General features: G+C 45.1%; 1 protein-coding gene across 7 annotated transcripts in view; it reads right to left on the reverse strand.

Moving 5' to 3' along the window:
• Nucleotides 1-16,523: 16,523 nt before the first annotated feature.
• The window catches only part of LOC140119638 (OX-2 membrane glycoprotein-like), a 50,640-nt gene continuing 45,231 nt past the window's right edge, over nucleotides 16,524-21,932 (reverse strand). For 5 of the 7 annotated variants that reach the window (XM_072138869.1, XM_072138873.1, XM_072138871.1 and 2 more), the window contains one exon: nucleotides 16,524-21,913. In XM_072138869.1, coding sequence (XP_071994970.1) covers nucleotides 21,898-21,913 — 16 coding nt within the window. In that variant the 3' untranslated portion in view covers nucleotides 16,524-21,897. The remainder of the gene's footprint in view (nucleotides 21,914-21,932) is intronic. The other 2 variants (XR_011853409.1, XM_072138872.1) reach the window with 2 other exon arrangements.

Genomic DNA, 21,932 nt, shown 5'->3' on the forward strand with positions numbered 1-21,932 from the left:
ACTATGCCTCCTCCTCCTCCCACCCCTCCTCCACCTCCTCCTCCGAACTACCATCCGTGGGCACGGCGCCATCAGTCGGTAGCTCTAGGCACAGCAGCAGTGCCGTCGCTAAGCGACAGCAGGCGGTGCTCAAACTGCTGAGCCTAGGCGACAAAAGGCACACCGCCCAAGAGCTATTACAGGGCATCACGGCGCAGACTGATCTGTGGCTGGCACCGCTGAACCTGAAGCCAGGCATGGTTGTGTGTGACAACGGCCGTAACCTGGTGGCGGCTCTGCAACTCGGCAGACTGACACATGTGCCATGCCTGGCCCATGTGTTAAATCTGATAGTTCAGCGTTTCCTCAAGACATACCCCAATCTGTCTGATTTGCTCACGAAGGTGCGCCGCATCTGTGCGCATTTCAGGAAGTCCAGCCCAGATGCTGCCACTCTCAGGGCAGCGCAGCGCCGCCTCCAACTGCCCGCTCACCGACTGTTGTGCGACGTGCCCACGAGGTGGAATTCAACACTGACCATGTTATCCAGAGTTTACCAGCAGCGCAGAGCGATTGTAGACTGCCAGATGTCAACTTCCACCAGAAGTGGTAGTCAGGTCAGTCAGCTTCCTCAAGTCTACAATGAGGAGTGGACGTGGATGTCTGATATCTGTCAGGTGCTGAGTAACTTTGAGGAGTCAACACAGATGGTCAGTGGCGATGCCGCCATCATCAGCCTCACCATCCCGCTGCTTGGCCTGTTGAAAAACTCTCTGATCAGCATGAAGTCGGAAGCTTTGCGCTCGTCACAAGAGACGGGGGAAGAAGATTCCCTTGTTGATAGCCAAAGCACCCTCAGGTCTGTTTCTCAGCGCATATCGGAGGAGGTGGAGGTGGAGGAGGATGAGGAGGAAGAGGAGGAGAATGTTGGCGAGACACAAGAGGGGACCATTGTTGAGTCCTACACTGTTGAGCGTGTATGGGCAGAAGAAGAGGAGTTGGAGGAGTTGGAGGAGGAGGAAATGGACAGTCAGGCCAGTGAGGGGAGTGAATTCTTACGCGTTGGTACTCTGGCGCATATGGCAGATTTCATGCTAGGCTGCCTATCCCGTGACCCTCGCGTTCAAAGAATTTATTCCAGCACCGATTACTGGGTGTTCACTCTCCTGGACCCACGGTACAAGCAAAATCTTTCCACTCTCATCCCTGCAGAGGAAAGGAGTGTGAGAATGCATGAATACCAGCAGGCCCTGGTGCACAAGCTGAAACAGTATTTCCCTTCTGACAGCGCTAGCGGCAGAGTGCGTAGTTCTGCGGGACAAGTAGCGAGGGAGAGTAGGCGAGCAGGCAGCTTGTCCAGCACTGGCAAGGGTACGCTTTACAAGGCTTTTGCCAGCTTTATGTCACCCCAGCAAGACACTGTCACCTGTCCCCAGTCTCGGCAGAGTAGGGCTGATCTTTACAGAAAGATGGTGAGGGAGTACGTAGCTGACCATACCATCGTCCTAAATGATCACACAGCTCCCTACAACTACTGGGTTTCAAAGCTGGACATGTGGCACGAACTGGCGCTGTACGCCTTGGAGGTTCTTGCCTGCCCTGCCGCTAGCGTCTTGTCCGAGCGGGTTTTCAGTGCAGCTGGTGGCATCATCACAGATAAGCGTACACGCCTGTCGACTGACAGCGCTGACAGGCTGACGCTTATTAAAATGAATAAAGGCTGGATTTCTCAGAATTTCCAATCTCCACCGGGTGAAGGAAGCTCAACCTGAATAATTGATCCACTCCTCCTCCTCCTCATTTTCCTCCTTCTCCTCCTCTTTGTACAGTAAAGCAGAGGAAACTGGCTATTTTTTGACAGGGCCAACTGGCTCTAGCTATAGTACTTTATGCATTTAATTTTTCTGGAGGGCCACCTACCCGGTCCTCTGTTTGAAACAATTTTTGTGAGTGCCACATACAGGCACTCAATCTATTCCATTTTTCTGGAGGGCCACCTACCCGGTCCTCTGTTTTAAAAAATTTTTGGGAGTGCCACATACAGGCACTCAATCTATTCCATTTTACTGGAGGGCCACCTACCTGCTCCTCTGGTTTGAAAAATTTTTGGGACTGCCACATACAGGCACTCAATCTATTCCATTTTTCTGGAGGGACACCTACCTGCTCCTCTGGTTTGAAAACTTTTTGGGACTGCCACATACAGGCACTCAATCTATTCCATTTTACTGGAGGGCCACCTACCTGCTCCTCTGGTTTGAAACATTTTTGGGACTGCCACATACAGGCACTCAATCTATTCCATTTTTCTGGAGGGACACCTATCTGCTCCTCTGGTTTGAAAACTTTTTGGGACTGCCACATACAGGCACTCAATCTATTCCATTTTACTGGAGGGCCACCTACCTGCTCCTCTGGTTTGAAACATTTTTGGGACTGCCACATACAGGAACTCAATCTATTCCATTTTTCTGGAGGGACACCTACCTGCTCCTCTGGTTTGAAAACTTTTTGGGACTGCCACATACAGGCACTCAATCTATTCCATTTTACTGGAGGGCCACCTACCTGCTCCTCTGGTTTGAAACATTTTTGGGACTGCCACATACAGGCACTCAATCTATTCCATTTTTCTGGAGGGACACCTACCTGCTCCTCTGGTTTGAAAACTTTTTGGGACTGCCACATACAGGCACTATCCAAATTAAATTGTCTCCATAGCAGCCTCCACACGTTGTCTCCATTGCTACCTCCAAAAGTCGTCCATATAGCTGCCTCCATACATCCTCCCCTTATCAAACGAGGTGTGTCAGGCAGAAATTTGGGTTGTTTTCATGGATTCCACATCAAAGTTGTTAACTTTGTCGCCACCCTGCTGTGTTATCCACAAAATATACTGGCAAACTTTTATGATTAACCGATATTATTTCAGCGCTTCTTGCGCATCTGTTTACATTCCCCTCACCCGCCATATCCTAAACTTATAAGAACGCTACTACACTTGATCTTATACAAAAGGTTCTTAGAAGTGCTGTTTGGGGAGTAGCCTAGAGACAGGGGCTTGGATTGGCGAAAGCTCGCCTGGCAGCGGAGCGCCAGCTCCATGCCAAGATCCAACTAACATAGTTTTAACTGCAGCACCTTTAATCTACTACTAGTTCACTGCCTCCATACATGGTCCCCTTATCAAACGAGCTGTGTCAGGCAGAATTTTGGGTTGTTTTCATGGCTTCCATGTTAACTTTGTCGCCACCCTGCTGTGTAATCCACAAAATATACTGGCAAACTTTTATCATGTACCGATATTATTTGAGCGCTTCTTGCTCACCTCCTTTGGTTCCTCTCTGCCACCCATTGGTTTGAAGCCTGAGTCCATTTAGGGTATGTCGCCATGCCACTCTCTAGCCTGCTGCCGCTGCCTCTGCATGCCGTCCCCTATAGTGTCAGGGTCAATTATTGGATGTTTTACATGCTATCTAGCTTCATTCTGTCACTCTGTCATGGCCATGCTGTTGCCCATAATTTTGGCATAATGTTGCGATTATGCAGCCTCAGAGGCATCCATGCATGCTGCCCCTGCTGTTTCCTGTCCATTTCCGTGGTGTTTCCATCCTTTTCTGAGGTTCCCAGGTGTTTGGCCAAGCTTCCCTGTGCAGAGCCTTGGTCCCCTTGAAAAATGCTCGAGTCTCCCATTGACTTCAATGGGGTTCGTTATTCGAGACGAGCACTCGAGCATCGGGAAAAGTTCGTCTCGAATAACGAGTACCCGAGCATTTTAGTGTTCGCTCATCTCTAATGAAGACATAAGTCGTACAAAGTATACAAACTACACACATGTGGGTTCATCTAAACAAAGTGGTGGACAAAGCACATTTTGTGGTCAATGCACTGACCCCTTGTGTGTGTTCTAGATATACTTTATATGTCTGTGGCTTGTGAGAATGTTATATTTACCTAACTTACTTACAGGGTCATGTTAGGACATTGGAAATTTAGCCCAGAGGAATGTGGGAAAACTTCACCTGTAATAGACTTTAGCTTGTTGTTAGTCTGTTATACAGAATTATGTCTGTATCTTGTATATGTTTTATTATATGTATCTAATAAAGATATTTCTTTATGAATCTGTTCTGTAATCAAAGTTTCGTGGTGGTTATTTGGCCCCAGGAGTGTATCACTGCTGTGATAATCAGAGGCTCAGCAATAACACAGAAGACGGAAGAATCCAAAGCCGATGTATTGAATACATGATAGACGTGGGTCTTACCTCCCGGACCACCACATTCCTCGAGAACAGTTGTTTGGATAGTTTGATGCCCCTCTTCATGTCTATGGGAACACCTAGTCTATACACCCGGCTATTTTTGGCATGAATAGAGAGGGGCTTCGCATGTGCATCAAACTCCCCATTGTCCTGGCTGCAGGAAGGCGTCAGCTGACCTCTCGGAATATGTGTCGCAGTGGTGGGTCCGCACCTGTCATATCGTGTACCGTGCCATAAACCTATGTATTAGGCAGTGTATATACTGTATGTTTATGCTTATGCCGGACACCCACCACAAATCCCTCCTGACCCAGAATGTTCTACCAGATGGGAACATTCCTGCTAATGTTTCCGCAGTGACCCGCACAATTTACGACCTTTACTGTTTTTGTTTTCTCATTTATTTTCCTTACCTTTCATTAACCATAACTTTTCCATTTACAGAGCTGCCCGCGGCTTGTTCTTCCTAGTGTCAGCATTTAGACTTCCGAGCAATTACTGGGAAACCCGCGAATAATGATTGCTCGTACAATGCACTGCAAGAACTTGTCATTGGGCTGGATTCGTATCTTGTTTTTACCATCATTAGTGAGGATCCTTCTGGAGGATTCCTGACCTGTCCTTACCACAGGTCCTCGTGTCCTCGTGTCTTCCGGTTCCTCCTCCTCCCCCTAAATGTGGGAGGTGGATTGAACATTGGAAGTGGTCAGTGATTGGCTGCTGCAGATGTTCAGGGTGTTTCCCCTGTGATGTCACTTTCCTTATATGGACAGTGACATCATTGGGTCCTCCCTCCTGCTGAGCGATATACATGCTTAGCGGAGGGTGGGGGGAGCAGTACCACCACATGCTCCCCCGATAGACTTCAATGGCCTCCGCTGAGCATACATGTTACTCAGCCGGAGGCATTAGGATGGAAAGATGGAGCTTGCGCCATTTGCCAGTAGAAATCTATGTGGTGGCTTCTGCTTATACATAAAAGGAGATGTGAACCTAGTCATAGTCCCTGCCTCTGATGGCTATTGCTCTCAACCCCTCCATGCACACACACACCTGGTTGGCTGTCAGGATTCAGAGGTAGTGGAGCCACTGTACCAACAGGTCACTCCACAGGCGTGACTTTGTCCGCAGTGGAGATCAGGGCGAAATACAGAGTCGTGAGGCAGAATTGTAGTCAGGGACAGGCAGAAGGTCAAGACAGGCAGCACAGGATCAACATCAGAGTAGGAGGTCAGGGCAGGCTGCAAAGGAACGTAGTCAGGAACGGAAGTGGGGTCACAACGGGAAATCAGCAAACAGTCGCAAGGCATAGGGAACAAGTTTTCTCTCAAGCACGAGGCACAAAGATCCGGCAGGGGACACAGGAAGGAGCCAGGAATTTAACAGGAAGGGCAGCCGGCCAGCGCCAATTATCGGCTCGCTGGCACTTGAAATCTCAGAACGCTGGCGCACGCGCACCCTAGGAGCACGCGCCGGAGCAAGAAGACTGCCGTTGTAATGCGGACAGGTGAGTGAGGCTGCTGCAGGGAAGAGGGTGCAAAGGGAGGCACACGGGTGTCGGGATATCGGTCGCAGGAGCACCCGTGACATTGGCTTAGTATTCATATGTTTTAACAGGAAGAGCTTATCTCCAACAGGAACAAAGGATCAGACATAATGAAATCCAACATGCCTGATCCTTCTGATCCTACATAAGAGGAAAGTCAGTAAAGCCCTGCAAATAGTAGTCGGCCTAATCTGACAAAATCTTATGTGCAAGAGCACCTTAACAATGGCCCTTAGTGCTATCCTGTGATAACAATGTAAGGCTCAGTTCACACTAAGATCAGGGGTTAGTGTAGGAACAGACGGTGAATGGAAAGTCTCCGTTCAACTTCTCTTTCATATTGACTTTTATGTACAGAAGGCTACAATTCTGTTACAACAGTGAAAAAGCCGCTCGCTGCTGCGCTATTTTTTTCCTATTTTATTACAGAAAGAGGGAAGGTACCTGCCAAACGCAGGTGTGAACTGGGCCATAGAGCATAACCAAGGACAAAAAGCAGTGATAAACAAATACATATCCCAAATCAAAATACAATTATACAAAAAGTAAAGAAAAATAATCATTGTAAGAAACTTTTTATTTAAGTCCCAAAACATAAAAAGAACTGAAGGGAGAGTCGGCTATTTCTGGCGATGCTAATAAAAGATCAAATTGCTAAGATGAAAAGCGGAAATAGCGTTTTGGCACTTACCGTATGTTTTCTGCTCCCACATGAAAAAGAACAGATGGAAATATTTAAAGTTGTTTTCCAGGACTATAAAAAGGACCTGATGTTTCAACTTAAATAAGCGCCCCGGCCGCACATTCATCTGCATGTTCTATTGTAATACCAGATACGGCCTGTGACTAGAGGTGGCGCTGCACGTGTCGTGTTCATGAAACTTTGTAACTCTCAAATACATGATGCAGATTTTTCCCGCAGAAAATTTTACTGGCAGTTCAGATCTTTTCAGCGGCAACATGTAGATCCAGAGCATGGGTCTCCAGATCATGGGTCTCCAGATCATGTGTCTCCAGATCATGGGTCTCCAGATCATGTGTCTCCTGATCATGGGTCTCCAAATCATATGTCTCCAGATCATGGGTCTCCAGATCATGGGTCTCCAGATCATGTGTCTCCTGATCATGGGTCTCCAAATCATATGTCTCCAGATCATGGGTCTCCAGATCATGGGTCTCCAGATCATGTGTCTCCTGATCATGGGTCTCCAGATCATATGTCTCCAGATCATGGGTCTCCAGATCATGGATCTACAGATCATGGATCTCCAAATCATGGGTCTCCAGATCATGGGTCTCCAGATCATGTGTCTCCTGATCATGGGTCTCCAAATCATATGTCTCCAGATCATGGGTCTACAGATCATGGGTCTACAGATCATGGGTCTACAGATCATGGGTCTAGAGATCGTGTGTCTCCAGATCATATGTCTCCAGATCATGTGTCCCCAGATCATGTGTCTCCTGATCATGTGTCTCCAGATCATATGTCTCCAGATCATATGTCTCCAGATCATATGTCTCCAGATCATGTGTCTCCAGATCTTGTGTCTCCAGATCATGGGTCTCCACATCATGGGTCTCCACATCATGGGTCTCCAGATCAGGTGTCTCCAGATCAGGTGTCTCCAGATCATGGGTCTCCAGATTATGGGTCTCCAGATCATGGGTCTCCAGATCATGGGTCTGCAGATCATGTGTCTCCTGATCATGTGTCTCCAGATCATGGGTCTCCAGATCATGTGTCTCCAGATCATGGGTCTCCAGATCTTGTGTCTCCAGATCTTGGGTCTCCAGATTATGGGTCTCCAGATCATGTGTCTCCAAATCATATGTCTCCAGATCATGGGTCTCCAGATCATATGTCTCCAGATCATGGGTCTACAGATCATGGGTCTCCAGATCATGGGTCTCCAGATCATGGGTCTCCATAATATGGGTCTCCAGGTCATGGGTCTGCAGATCATGTGTCTCCTGATCATGTGTCTCCAGATCATGTGTCTCCAGATCATGTGTCTCCTGATCATGGGTCTCCAGATCATGGGTCTCCAGATCATGGGTCTCCAGATCATGTGTCTCCAGATCATATGTCTCCAGTTCATGTGTCTCCAGATCATGTGTCTCCAGATCATGGGTCTCCAGATCATGGGTCTCCAGATCATGGGTCTCCAGATCATGGGTCTTGCATATATAATCATGGAGTTTCCAGCAGGAATATCAGCTACCATAATCCTAAGTGCTCTCTTGGGATGCAAACAACAGATCCGTGGTCCATTTTTGTGGTCCGTGTGTCATCTGTTTGTAATCTGTTTCTGAGCCACAAAAATAGTCGGTTTCATTTGTTTTTTGTACAAAGGAAACGAAAGGCTGGAAAATGATGTCACCGGCTGATCCCAACACCTTGAAGGCCACAGGATTGTGCTCAATACGGAGTCCTGATGACACGGCCACAGACACGTACAAGAGCTTTCTCCAGCCTCAAAACAGATCCCCAATAAACAAGGCCTCCTGCACAAGAGCTGCAGTTCTCGGGCTGCAAACAACAGTCCTAAGGATCTGTGTGTCCATAGCAAAAACAGCAGCAGAAACCATGTGTTGGATGGAATCACTGCAGAGCTTCACCGGCTCCTTACACGCGTGCGAGCCTAATGCATCCAAATTGCAGCATGCCCGAACCAGACTGCCAGAACTAACTTGACATGCTGAGATGTTCCAGCCAGCACAAAATGCAAATGTGTAAGGGGCCTTAGGGTCTCCTTCAAAATATGAATTAATGTGAATGCAGTTTAAAATAATCACGCTCATCCACAAAGCTCTGCATAATGCTGCACCTCCCTACCTCTCCTCTTTTGTCTCTATCGCCCTTCCAGTGCTCTTCGATCTGTCAGTGATGTTAGAGTAATCTCTAATCTCCCTAATTTGAACCTCTCACCCGCGTCTCCAGGACTCCTTCCAAGCTGCACCAAATCTTTAGAATGCCCTACCCTGAACTATCAGACTAATACCCAACCTCCAAACTAAGTGCATAAAACTTTAACTCTCTCCTTACTAACCCGTCCTGTGTCTCCACCCGTCTGTTATCCAGTACCGAGCTCCAGGCTTCTCTATAGTCACATTCACACTGGACTCTGTATAAGATGCGGCTGATGATGGGATCAAGCTAAATAATTTTTGTTAATTATATTAAATTATTTTATTCTATTCCCTTATAAAGAATGGATGGACAAATTCTTATACTTCTTGTGTCACCCCCTCATCCTCATAGACTGTAAGCTCTTGTGTCACCCCCTCATCCTCATAGACTGTAAGCTCTTGTGTCACCCCCTCATCCTCATAGACTGTAAGCTCTTGTGTCACCCCCTCATCCTCATAGACTGTAAGCTCTTGTGTCCCCCTCATCCTCATAGACTGTAAGCTCTTGTGTCACCCCCTTTATACTCATAGACTGTAAGCTCTTGTGTCACCTCTCATCCTCATAGACTGTAAGCTCTTGTGTCACCCCCTCATCCTCATAGACTGTAAGCTTTTGTGTCACCCCTCATGCTCATAGACTGTAAGTTCTTGTGTCACCCCTCATCCTCATAGATTGTAAGCTCTTGTGTCACCCCCTCATCCTCATAGAATGTAAGCTCTTGTGTCATCCCCTCATCCTCATAGATTGTAAGCTCTTGTGTCACCCCCTCATCCTCATAGACTGTAAGTTCTTGTGTCATCCCCTCATCCTCATAGACTGTAAGCTCTTGTGTCACCCCTCATCATCATAGACTGTAAGCTCTTGTGTCCTCCCCTCATCCTCATAGACTGTAAGCTCTTGTGTCACTCCCTCATCCTCATAGACTGTAAGCTCTTGTGTCACTCCCTCATCCTCATAGACTGTAAGCTCTTGTGTCACCCCTCATCCTCATAGACTGTAAGCTCTTGTGTCACCTCCTCATCCTCATAGACTGTAAGCTCTTGTGTCACCTCCTCATCCTCATAGACTGTAAGCTCTTGTGTCCCCCTCATCCTCATAGACTGTAAGCTCTTGTGTCAACCCCTCATCCTCATAGACTATAAGCTCTTGTGTCACCCCCTCATCCTCAAAGACTGTAAGCTCTTGTGTCACCCCCTCATCCTCAAAGACTTTAAGCTCTTGTGTCACCCCCTCATCCTCATAGACTGTAAGCTCTTGTGTCACCCCCTCATCCTCATAGACTGTAAGCTTTTGTGTCACCCCCCTCATCCTCATAGACTGTAATCTCTTGTGTCACCCCCCTCATCCTCATAGACTGTAATCTCTTGTGTCACCCCTCATCCTCATAGACTATAAGCTCTTGTGTTATCCCCTCATCCTCATAGACTGTAAGCTCTTGTGTCACCTCCTCATCCTCATAGACTGTAAGCTCTTGTGTCACCCCCTCATCCTCAAAGACTGTAAGCTCTTGTGTCACCCCTCATCCTCATAGACTGTAAGCTCTTGTGTCACCCCTCATCCTCATAGACTGTAAGCTCTTGTGTCACCCCCTCATCCTCATAGACTGTAAGCTTTTGTGTCACCCCCTCATCCTCATAGACTGTAAGCTCTTGTGTTATCCCCTCATCCTCATAGACTGTAAGCTCTTGTGTCACCTCCTCATCCTCATAGACTGTAAGCTCTTGTGTCATCCCCTCATCTTCATAGATTGTAAGCTCTTGTGTCACCTCCTCATCCTCATAGACTGTAAGCTATTGTGTCTCACCTCATCCTCATAGACTGTAAACTCTTGTGTCTCCCCCTCATCCTCATAGACTGTAAGCTCTTGTGTCACCCCCTCATCCTCATAGACTGTAAGCTCTTGTATCACCCCCTCATCCTCATAGACTGAAGCTCTTGTGTCACCCCCTCATCCTCATAGACTGTAAGCTCTTGTGTCCCTCTCATCCTCATAGACTGTAAGCTCTTGTGTCACCCCCTCATCCTCATAGACTGAAGCTCTTGTGTCATCCCCTCATCCTCATAGACTGTAAGCTCTTGTGTCACCCCCTCATCCTCATAGACTGAAGCTCTTGTGTCACCCCCTCATCCTCATAGACTGTAAGCTCTTGTGTCACCCCCTCATCCTCATAGACTGAAGCTCTTGTGTCATCCCCTCATCCTCATAGACTGTAAGCTGTTGTGTCACCTCCTCATCCTCATAGACTGAAGCTCTTGTGTCACCCCCTCATCCTCATAGACTGTAAGCTCTTGTGTCATCCCCTCATCCTCATAGACTGTAAGCTCTTGTGTCACCTCCTCATCCTCAAAGACTGTAAGCTCTTGTGTCTCCCCTCATCCTCATAGACTGTAAGCTCTTGTGTCACCTCCTCATCCTCATAGACTGAAGCTCTTGTGTCACCCCCTCATCCTCATAGACTGTAAGCTCTTGTGTCACCCCCTCATCCTCATAGACTGTAAGCTCTTGTGTTCCCCTCATCCTCATAGACTGTAAGCTCTTGTGTCACCCCCTCATCCTCATAGACTGTAAGCTTTTGTGTCACCCCCTCATCCTCATAGACTGTAAGCTCTTGTGTTATCCCCTCATCCTCATAGACTGTAAGCTCTTGTGTTATCCCCTCATCCTCATAGACTGTAAGCTCTTGTGTCACCTCCTCATTCTCATAGACTTTAAGCTGTTGTGTCACCTCCTCATCCTCATAGACTGTAAGCTCTTGTGTCACCTCCTCATCCTCATAGACTTTAAGCTGTTGTGTCACCCCCTCATCCTCATAGACTGTAAGCTCTTGTGCCACCTCCTCATCCTCATAGACTGTAAGCTCTTGTGTCACCTCCTCATCCTCATAGACTGTAAACTCTTGTGTCACCCCCTCATCCTCATAGACTGAAGCTCTTGTGTCATCCCCTCATCCTCATAGACTGTAAGCTCTTGTGTCCCTCTCATCCTCATAGACTGTAAGCTCTTGTGTCACCCCCTCATCCTCATAGACTGAAGCTCTTGTGTCATCCCCTCATCCTCATAGACTGTAAGCTCTTGTGTCACTCCCCTCATCCTCATAGACTGTAAGCTCTTGTGTCACTCCCTCATCCTCATAGACTGTAAGCTCTTGTGTCCCCCCTCATCCTCATAGACTGTAAGCTCTTGTGTCACCCCCTCATCCTCATAGACTGTAAACTCTTGTGTCACCCCCTCATCCTCATAGACTGTAAGCTCTTGTGTCACCCCCTCATCCTCATAGACTGTAAGCTCTTGTGTCCCCCTCATACTCATAGACTGTAAGCTCATGTGTCACCCCCTCATCCTCATAGACTGTAAGCTCTTGTGTCACCCCTCATCCTCATAGACTGTAAGCTCTTGTGTCACCCCCTCATCCTCATAGACTGTAAGCTCTTGTGTCACTCCCTCATCCTCATAGACTTTAAGCTGTCGTGTCACCCCCCCTAATCCTCATAGACTGTAAGCTCTTGTGTCACTCCCTCATCTTCATAGACTTTAAGCTGTTGTGTCACCCCCCTCATCCTCATAGACTGTAAGCTCTTGTGTCACCCCTTCATCCTCATAGACTGTAAGCTCTTGTGATCAGGTCCCTCCCTCCTATGACTGTTACTCTGTAATGTAATATTATATTTGTATCTGTCCCCTATGAATTGTTAAGCTCCGGAATATGATGGTCCCGGCAGCTGTGGTTATTGTAATGCGGATCCAGGGAGCCATCAGCTTCCTGCTCCACCAATGAGTCTTTGCTGTGTGCAGCAGATGCAGGAGCCGATGGCTTCTGATCCATCCACAGCGCAGAACACAGGGGGGACAGGGATCTAGAGAGGGATCTGAAGCCATGGGGTGCGAGGGTGGCAAAATGGAAAACAGGAGGGTGAGGGGGGGGCATTAGACATAGGAGCCTTTATACTGTATATGTGTACAGAAAAGTGGGCATAAGTTAAGGGGTCTATAGAGAGGGGGATCTATAAGTGGGGGGGGCTATAAAAGGGGGCTTTGGAGGGCTACAAAATAAAGGGGCATTTTAAATGGGGCGGAGCTACAGGAACGGGGGTGCTGTTGATCGGGGCTTAAGAAAAAGGGCATCATAGGTAACGGGCTACCGGAAGGGGGTGTAGTAGTATGTGAAGGGCGTCAATACGGTGGAGCGGCCTCTAAGAGGGGGTCTTATACTACAAGGAGCAAAGGCCTTAGAACATCAACCTCATAACCAAATGTCCACTGGGGGTGGAGCACCGCACATGCGCCAGCCCATGACCAAGGCCAGTTAGCCGATTTCTACGCACTCATCTCACGACCAAAGCAGAGAGTCGGATGTCTGAGGCCTTAAAGGGAGATGGTAAAATGATATGTAACAATGTATCTCTATCATACCGCGCCCCCCACAGGTACAGTGGGGCAGATTTACTTACCCGGCCCATTCGCGATCCAGCGGCGCGTTCTCTGTGCTGGATTCGGGTCCGGCCGGCATTCACTAAGGCAGTTCCTCCGCCGTCCACCAGGTGGCACTGCTGCACTGAAGAGCATCGGAACACACTGGATTACACCGAGCCCGGCTGAGTGAAGGTAAGTGCAAGCTCCGCGACAGATTTTTCGTTTTTAAATGCGGCGGTTTTTCCGAATCCGTCGGGTTTTCGTTCGGCCACGCCCCCCGATTTCCGTCTCGTGCATGCCAGCGCCGATGCGCCACAATCCGATCGCGTGCGCCAAAATCCTGGGGCAATTCAGGGAAAATCGGCGCAAATCGGAAATATTCGGGTAACACGTTGAGAAAACGCGAATCGGGCCCTTAGGAAATGACCCCCAATGTATCAGTGCAAAAGCAGAAAAATAAGGAACCGGTGGATTAAAACTAGAAAAGTAAATTCTGTCTTTGTGTTCTGAAGGGGTTAAACCGGTATTCTCCCACCGGGTGAGACTAATCGGCTTCTAATCTATGAGCCAGGGATGGCGCCAGCCCATATCTAATCACCACAGCTGCTGCATTACACACTGAGGGCTTATTCACACCCAGACACAGCCCGGCTCATGGAGGTGGTTTTAGAGAAAATTCTTGTTGCTGATAAATTCTTAAAATATTTGCTCATAGTAGGACACACAATCTGTGATAGAGCACTGGGCATTAGTCATACTGTCCCACACATACAGGATACGAATGAATGAAATGTCCTTATACTTAAAGGGTTTGTCCAGAGGTTTAGATTAGACATATAACCTGCTCACAGGACGGGTGGAAGCTGAGGAAACATCAGCTCTAGTCACAGCCTATGAGACCGGAGAAGATAGCTGGGTACAGTGCAGAGCTCACCTCACTGGTCTCATGATTCTATGTTTGCAGATTTTTTTGCCGACAAACAAATAAATAATACCGTACACATAACTAATGGTGGTAACAGTATAAATAATACCGTACACATAACTAATGGCGCTAACAGTATAAATAATACCGTACACATAACTAATGGCGCTAACAGTATAAATAATACCGTACACATAACTAATGGCGCTAACAGTATAAATAATACCGTACACATAACTAATGGCGCTAACAGTATAAATAATACCGTACACATAACTAATGGCGCTAACAGTATAAATAATACTGTACACATAATGAATGGCGCTCACAGTATAAATAATACCGTACACATTACTAATGGCACTAACAGTATAAATAATACCGTACACATAACTAATGGTGCTAACAATATAAATAATACTGTACACATAACTAATGGGGCTAACAGTATAAATAATACTGTACACATAACTAATGGCGCTAACAGTATAAATAATACCGTACACATAACTAATGGCGCTAACAGTATAAATAATACCGTACACATAACTAATGGCGCTAACAGTATAAATAATACCGTACACATAACTAATGGCGCTAACAGTATAAATAATACCGTACACATTACTAATGGCGCTAACAGTATAAATAATACGGTACACATAACTAATGGCGCTAACAGTATAAATAATACCGTACACATTACTAATGGAGGTAACAATATAAATAATACTGTACACATAACTAATGGCGCTAACAGTATAAATAATACCGTACACATAACTAATGGGGCTAACAGTATAAATAATACCATACACATAACTAATGGCGCTAACAGTATAAATAATACCGTACACATTACTAATGGAGGTAACAGTATAAATAATACCGTACACATTACTAATGGCGGTAACAGTATAAATAATACTGTACACATAACTAATGGCACTAACAGTATAAATAATAATGTACACATAACTAATGGCACTAACAGTATAATACTGTACACATAACTAATGGCGCTAACAGTATAAATAAAACTGTACATATAACTAATGGCACTAACAGTATAAATAATACTGTACACATAACTAATGGCGCTAACAGTATAAATAATACTGTACACATAACTAATGGCGCTAACAGTATAAATAATACAGTACACATAACTAATGGCACTAACAGTATAAATAATACCGTACACATAACTAATGGCACTAACAGTATAAATAATACTGTACACATAACTAATGGCGCTAACAGTATAAATAATACTGTACACATAACTAATGGCGCTAACAGTATAAATAATACCATACACATAACTAATGGCGCTAACAGTATAAATAATACTGTACACATAACTAATGGCACTAACAGTATAAATAATACTGTACACATAACTAATGGCGCTAACAGTATAAATAATACTGTACACATAACTAATGGCGCTAACAGTATAAATAATACTGTACACATAACTAATGGCGCTAACAGTATAAATAATACCGTACACATAACTAATGGTGCTAACAGTATAAATAATACCATACACATAACTAATGGGGCTAACAGTATAAATAATACTGTACACATAACTAATGGCGCTAACAGTATAAATAATACCGTACACATAACTAATGGCACTAACAGTATAAATAATACTGTACACATAACTAATGGCGCTAACAGTATAAATAATACTGTACACATAACTAATGGCGCTAACAGTATAAATAATACAGTACACATAACTAATGGCGCTAACAGTATAAATAATACCGTACACATAACTAATGGCACTAACAGTATAAATAATACTGTACACATAACTAATGGCGCTAACAGTATAAATAATACCGTACACATAACTAATGGCGCTAACAGTATAAATAATACCATACACATAACTAATGGGGCTAACAGTATAAATAATACTGTACACATAACTAATGGCGCTAACAGTATAATACTGTACACATAACTAATGGCGCTAACAGTATAAATAATACTGTACACATAACTAATGGCGCTAACAGTATAAATAATACCGTACACATAACTAATGGTGCTAACAGTATAAATAATACCATACACATAACTAATGGGGCTAACAGTATAAATAATACTGTACACATAACTAATGGCACTAACAGTATAAATAATACCGTACACATAACTAATGGCACTAACAGTATAAATAATACTGTACACATAACTAATGGCGCTAACAGTATAAATAATACCGTACACATAACTAATGGCGCTAACAGTATAAATAATATGGTACACATAACTAATGGCGCTTACAGTATAAATAATACCGTACACATAACTAATGGCACTAACAGTACAAATAAATAATACTGCTATAGTGTACACATGGCTAAGATATTAGTAATATGAATCCCATCGCAGCACTGTACACAAACACAGAGGGTTATCACATTTTTAGAAGGATTATGGAAGATTTTGGTTTATTAACATTTAAAACATAAAAATACAAAGATACAAAAAAAATGTTTAAAAAGTTGTAAGAAAACTTCACACAGTCTTATTAATGTAAAAAAAATTAAACGAAAAAAATAATCATTCATGGACTTGTTTCATATCTTACACATGTCAGCGTTACATTATTTATATGACACAGCAAACTATAAAAACACATTTATTTTTTTTTTAAAAAGCGCTGATGTCACCTTGTGTTATTTAAAGTCACCGATTCAGAACGGCTTTGAATGAAAAATTTTATTTGTGAATAATTAATGGGTCTCCCAAAATAAAACTATCAAAAAAATACAAGACCTTTGGAAGCTGCATCCAAAGAAAGTAACATTTTTTTCAAATAGTTACAGCTTTTAGAATTTAGGAAAATTTTGAATAATAATCAATAAGCCTTTAGGCCCAAACTGGTTGTGTCTTTAGGCTGCATTTAGAAGAACGTATTACCGCACGACTACGTCCAGCGGCATCGAGAGGAGGAGGGGTGACCCCTCCCCTCTCCATAGCAATGCATGGCGTACGGGCCGTGCACACAGGGGAAAGATAGGACATGTGTATGGAGCGATATGTGACACACGCGTGCAGTACCTCATCGATCCGTGCGACCATTGCTGTCTTTGGGGGACGTATGTACAGCCACAAGCTTTTGGACTTACATACGCCCCCATACATTCTTCTGAATGCAGCCTTAAAGGAAACCTACCATTATGCATTATGAAGCACACATACCTGGAGACTGCTGTAGCCACACTGATGCAGGACCATATCTTGGTTAATCCATGAACTGAGTGGTTTTGCTGATAAAACAGATATAACATTATGATAATGAAGCTCTGCTCCTTATATGGCTGGTTCAGCGCTTCTCCTAGCAGGTGAGTTTATCTCTGCAGGAGAGGATGATGTAATCACTGTTCTCCCTGCCAGACTGAATAATCAATTGCTGCACCATCCCCCAGCTGCTGTGTATGAGTTATCTAGCTCAAATTGATTAGTCATGTCTTGACTAACCTCCATTTGTAATTACAAGCTCAGTGTTGATTGAGGCAGCAAGCCTGACGCAGCTTTCCCAAGGTCCTGAATGTTATCATTGTTTTTTCAGCAAAACCCCTCAGCTCAGGGATTCACCAAGATATGATCCTGCATCAGTGTATCTACAGCATTCCCCAGGTATGTGTGCTTCATAATGCATCAAATCACATGGTAGGCTTCCTTTAATCCTAAAAGGTTATGGGACAATTAGAGTACAAGGTCAGGTTATTATACCAGGGTGGGATAGACCGTCTTGGGGCAATCTAATTACATAGTACTTACACTTTACTGGACGATCGTATGATCGTTTACACCTCGGCCCATGTAGGTGTCCTCTATAGGAGGTGAGTTGTATCAATATTGTTATGGTAATAAGAGCTGAGACACTATGGACCTCAGAGGATGTCATGGCGGCACCAGTAGGTCCAGGATGTCTACATGTTAGAACACAACAGGTTATGGGAACGAGATTCTCAAGATTCATCCAGGGATTTATCCCGGCAGCCATATTTGGAGTCGAGAAATGATTTTCCCTAAATATGGACCCATTGGTATCGGCCTTCGCCTTCCTTTGGGTCAGTGATGGCGAACCTTTTAGAGACGAAGTGTCCAAACTACAACCAAGTCCAACTATTTTACCATCAAGTGCCAACATGACAATTTAAACCGTAACCTTTTGCTCCCCGTTCTTCCACATTAAATTGTTTTGTCTCCCTGAGGGCACCAATACAATTTAAAGCACAAGGTTCTCTCTGTAAAGGAAGAATCATGGGGCCAGTAAGGGGAAGATAATCCGACCCCGTTTACACCTTCTCACTTTTCCTGCAGTTCCAATCAGTCAAGGATGTGTCACCTTAAAAAAAGCATTGAGAGCAGCATCTCAAGATGCCTGGAACTGAAGTTAGATTCGAGTCCTGTCTGGTGAGCTCTGTCCTGGGGTGGCAGCCTGGGTGTCTACTGAAAGGGCTCTGAGTGTCACCTCTGGCACTCGTGCCATAGGTTCGCCATCACTGCTCTGGGTCATCCTGTAGGATGAGAGGTTTGACTTGATGGACCTCTGTCTCTATTTCACCTTCTCTACTATGACACTACTCAGCAATGGTAGCGTCGTTGTACAGCATATACAGTAAAGCAGTAACACACGACCAAACATAATGTAACACAACATGTATAGTGCAAACACAGGAGTCCCTACCACAGTCACATGAGCATCTCATCCTGTATACAATATCTGCCCAATCTAAAGAGAGCGCTCCCAAGTACAGTCACAGACAAGAGTCAGCTATCGTACAGTCACGACTGGTTTTCTCAAAAGTATCTTAAAAAAATTCGATTTTATTTTAGGCAGCTTTGAAAAAAAAAAAGTAATATCATTATTTTGACCTTTTTTTACGACATTAAATATTCCAGTTTTCGTCCAGGAGACTGAGGTTTCTGTTGCTCCCTTGTTAGCTGTGGTGTATAGCCTGGGACATGATCTGCAGAGTCATGTCATGGTCAGTATCCATTATTCTAGAGTCTGGATAAAGCAGGTTTATTCACATGGATAAGTCATAGGATGTAGTTTCCTCCTCTGGTCTCTAGTGGATGACTTGTCCATCGTGACATTGAGGAGATGATCCGTGGTATTTTTGTAATACTTTTGGACCACAGTAGTGTTGAATGGCATATCTGACTGTAACAAACAGCGGGTTGTGAACTTTGGGCCACCACTAAGGTTGTTGTCCCCGAATCCCTCAGATATTCACCACTTTACCCCTCCACGGGGATCTGGACTTTGTTTAGCGAAGGGATCGCAAGGCCTTTACCACTTGTGAGCGGATAACAGTCTGGGTTTCAGGGTAGTCAGCAATCCAAAAAATCCATATAACAAGCCAAAGGTTCTGGTATGACAACAATAATTACATCACTCATGGAGTCACCCATCTCCTCCGCAACCTTACTGACCTCTAGCAATTCTAGAAGCAGTAAGGGACCATAGGTTTTGAAGACCTCTCCCGGTAGACCGTCTGCTCCAGTGGCTTTTTCATTCTGTACTGTTTTAAGGGACTCCTCTAGTTCTTCTAAATTAATCGGGGCCTCCAGCATCCTCCTCTGTTCCCTGGAGAGTGTAGGCATGGTGATTGTATCTAGAAAGGCCTCAATCTCTGATGGCCTGTCCCTCAATCTGGAGGAAAAGGTGTCCTCATAGAATCCGCGGAAGACCTTGAGAATGTCCTGATGTCCTCCGGTTGCAACAAGCCAAAGGTTGGAACACTCCAAGGTACAGGGCAGAGGTCAGGGCAGGCAGACGAGGGCCAGGGTCCAGCCAAGGTGAATATGGACAAATGGAGCTGAAATGGAGTCCGGAGCTGGAGTCAAACATGATCAGGTAGAAGAAGTATTGTACATCTTTTCTGGGAATAGTAGAACCACAATGCTCAGGCACCTCCCAACTGGGAATGGTGCCTTTTATCAGGAAAGGTGTGCACTGGTTGGTGGGGGCCAGGATAGATGTGTGCACGATGACTCTTTAAATATCGGGAACAGACTTTCAGCCGTGCCCAAGGATGCAGGAACAGAACAGGATGGTGCAAGGGTCAGAGCATGAGGAGCATGGAGAGAAGCAGGAACTGGGTGGTGATTGCAGCAGGTAATGCGGCACCGGGCATGGAGTTTCCACTTTCTATAGGCAGCATTGCAATGGATTTCTAAAAGTACCGTATAAACACAATGGGGGTCATTTACTAAGCGCACAAATCTTTTTTTTTCGTCGAGTTTCCCGAATATTACTGATTTGCGTCGTTTTTTCCCTGAATTGCTCCGGGATTTTGGCGCACGCGATCGGATTGTGGCGCATCGGCCCCGGCATGCATGCAACGGAAATCAGGGGGAGTGGCCGTGGGAAAACCCCACGGATTTGGAAAAACCGCAGAATTTTTTTTAAAAAATTTGTGGCTTGACACGCGCTTGCCTGCACCCAGGATAGGATCATGAACTCCGGCGAACTTCAGCGAACTTCAGCGCAGCAGCGACTCCCAGTGGTTCGGACGCACGACCTTAGGGAATCGCCCGATGGGGCCCAATGGGGCACATTTACTTCCAGCGGCGCATTCTTAGAGGAGGATTCACGTCTTCCGGCGTTTCACTAAGGTAGTGCGCCGATGTCCACCAGGTGTCGCTGGTGTGCTGAAGTCCGCCGGAGTTCACCAGAGTTCACGATGTTATCCTGGGTGCAGGTAAGCGCGTGTCAAGCGACACATTTTTTTAAAAAAAATTCCGGGTTTTTTTCGAATCCGTCGGGTTTTCCGACGGCCACTGCCCCCGATTTCCGCCACAATCCGATCGCGTTTGCCAAAATCCCGGGGCATTTCAGGGACAAACGGTGCAAATCGGTAAAATTTAAGAAACCGGACAAAAAAAAGCGATTCGGGCCCTTAGTAAATGACCCCCAATTTGTTGGTTCTTGACTACAATTTGCTCAAACAGAGAACCCCAACAGCTCATTGGTTCCAACCGATGGTGTCTTGGATTCCAATCTGACCAAGGATCATAAGGACATGGAAGTTGTATCCAAATGTTTCGACTGGTTGTCTTTGGGTTCAACATTCCAAGAACTGACCTGCAGAGAAATTTTCCAATTTGGAAATCTTTTATACAGCCAAAAATGGAACAAAAACCACAAGGGGAAAGGTAACCGGGGAGTAATGTACTTAATCAGTCTATCCCCGCGGCCGTGTCTTGTCCCCCCACTTCTTTGCTAACCGAATTTGGGCTGATCTATCAATATTAACAAATCACCTTCAAAAATTCCAGGGATCAGCAACTATTCAAAGGAGCTTTTTATTGATGGGCGGTAAAAAGGAAGAGTCAAATAGAATAATATTACATAATCTATTGTTACATTCATCTCTCTCCGAGACGTTTTAGTGTCTCCTTCCCTTGTTACCGACCCCTTGTATAATTATTGTATCCGTGTCAATCATGGAGACCTATACTTGAATCGTTGCAGTGTCCTGGCAATTTTTCAGGTGATTTATAACGTTTTTATACACTTCGGAATATGATGTTTCCCAAAAAGAAAATAATCTAACAAGTCATTATAATAAATAAATAAATATGGTAGAAAAACTAGGGAATGCTGTTCCAAGAACTCCTGGTGAATTTCCATCTCTGATCCCTGTAGAAATGGGCATCGTGTTGGTCCTCATCGTATGTTTTTGAGATCTCAATTCGTTTTCTGCTCCTGTAAGCGGGGGTGGGACTAGAGGAGGTGTCAAGCAAGAGGTGGACATCAGCCCCTGGTCCCAACAAGACCAATCAAGGTGATGACCCAATAAGTAATTTGTCATGTTTCTGGAGCCCTGGAAGAAAGAGATTTTT

The sequence above is a fragment of the Engystomops pustulosus genome, chromosome 2, assembly GCF_040894005.1.
Source record: "Engystomops pustulosus chromosome 2, aEngPut4.maternal, whole genome shotgun sequence".
NCBI classification, from domain to species: domain Eukaryota; kingdom Metazoa; phylum Chordata; class Amphibia; order Anura; family Leptodactylidae; genus Engystomops; species Engystomops pustulosus.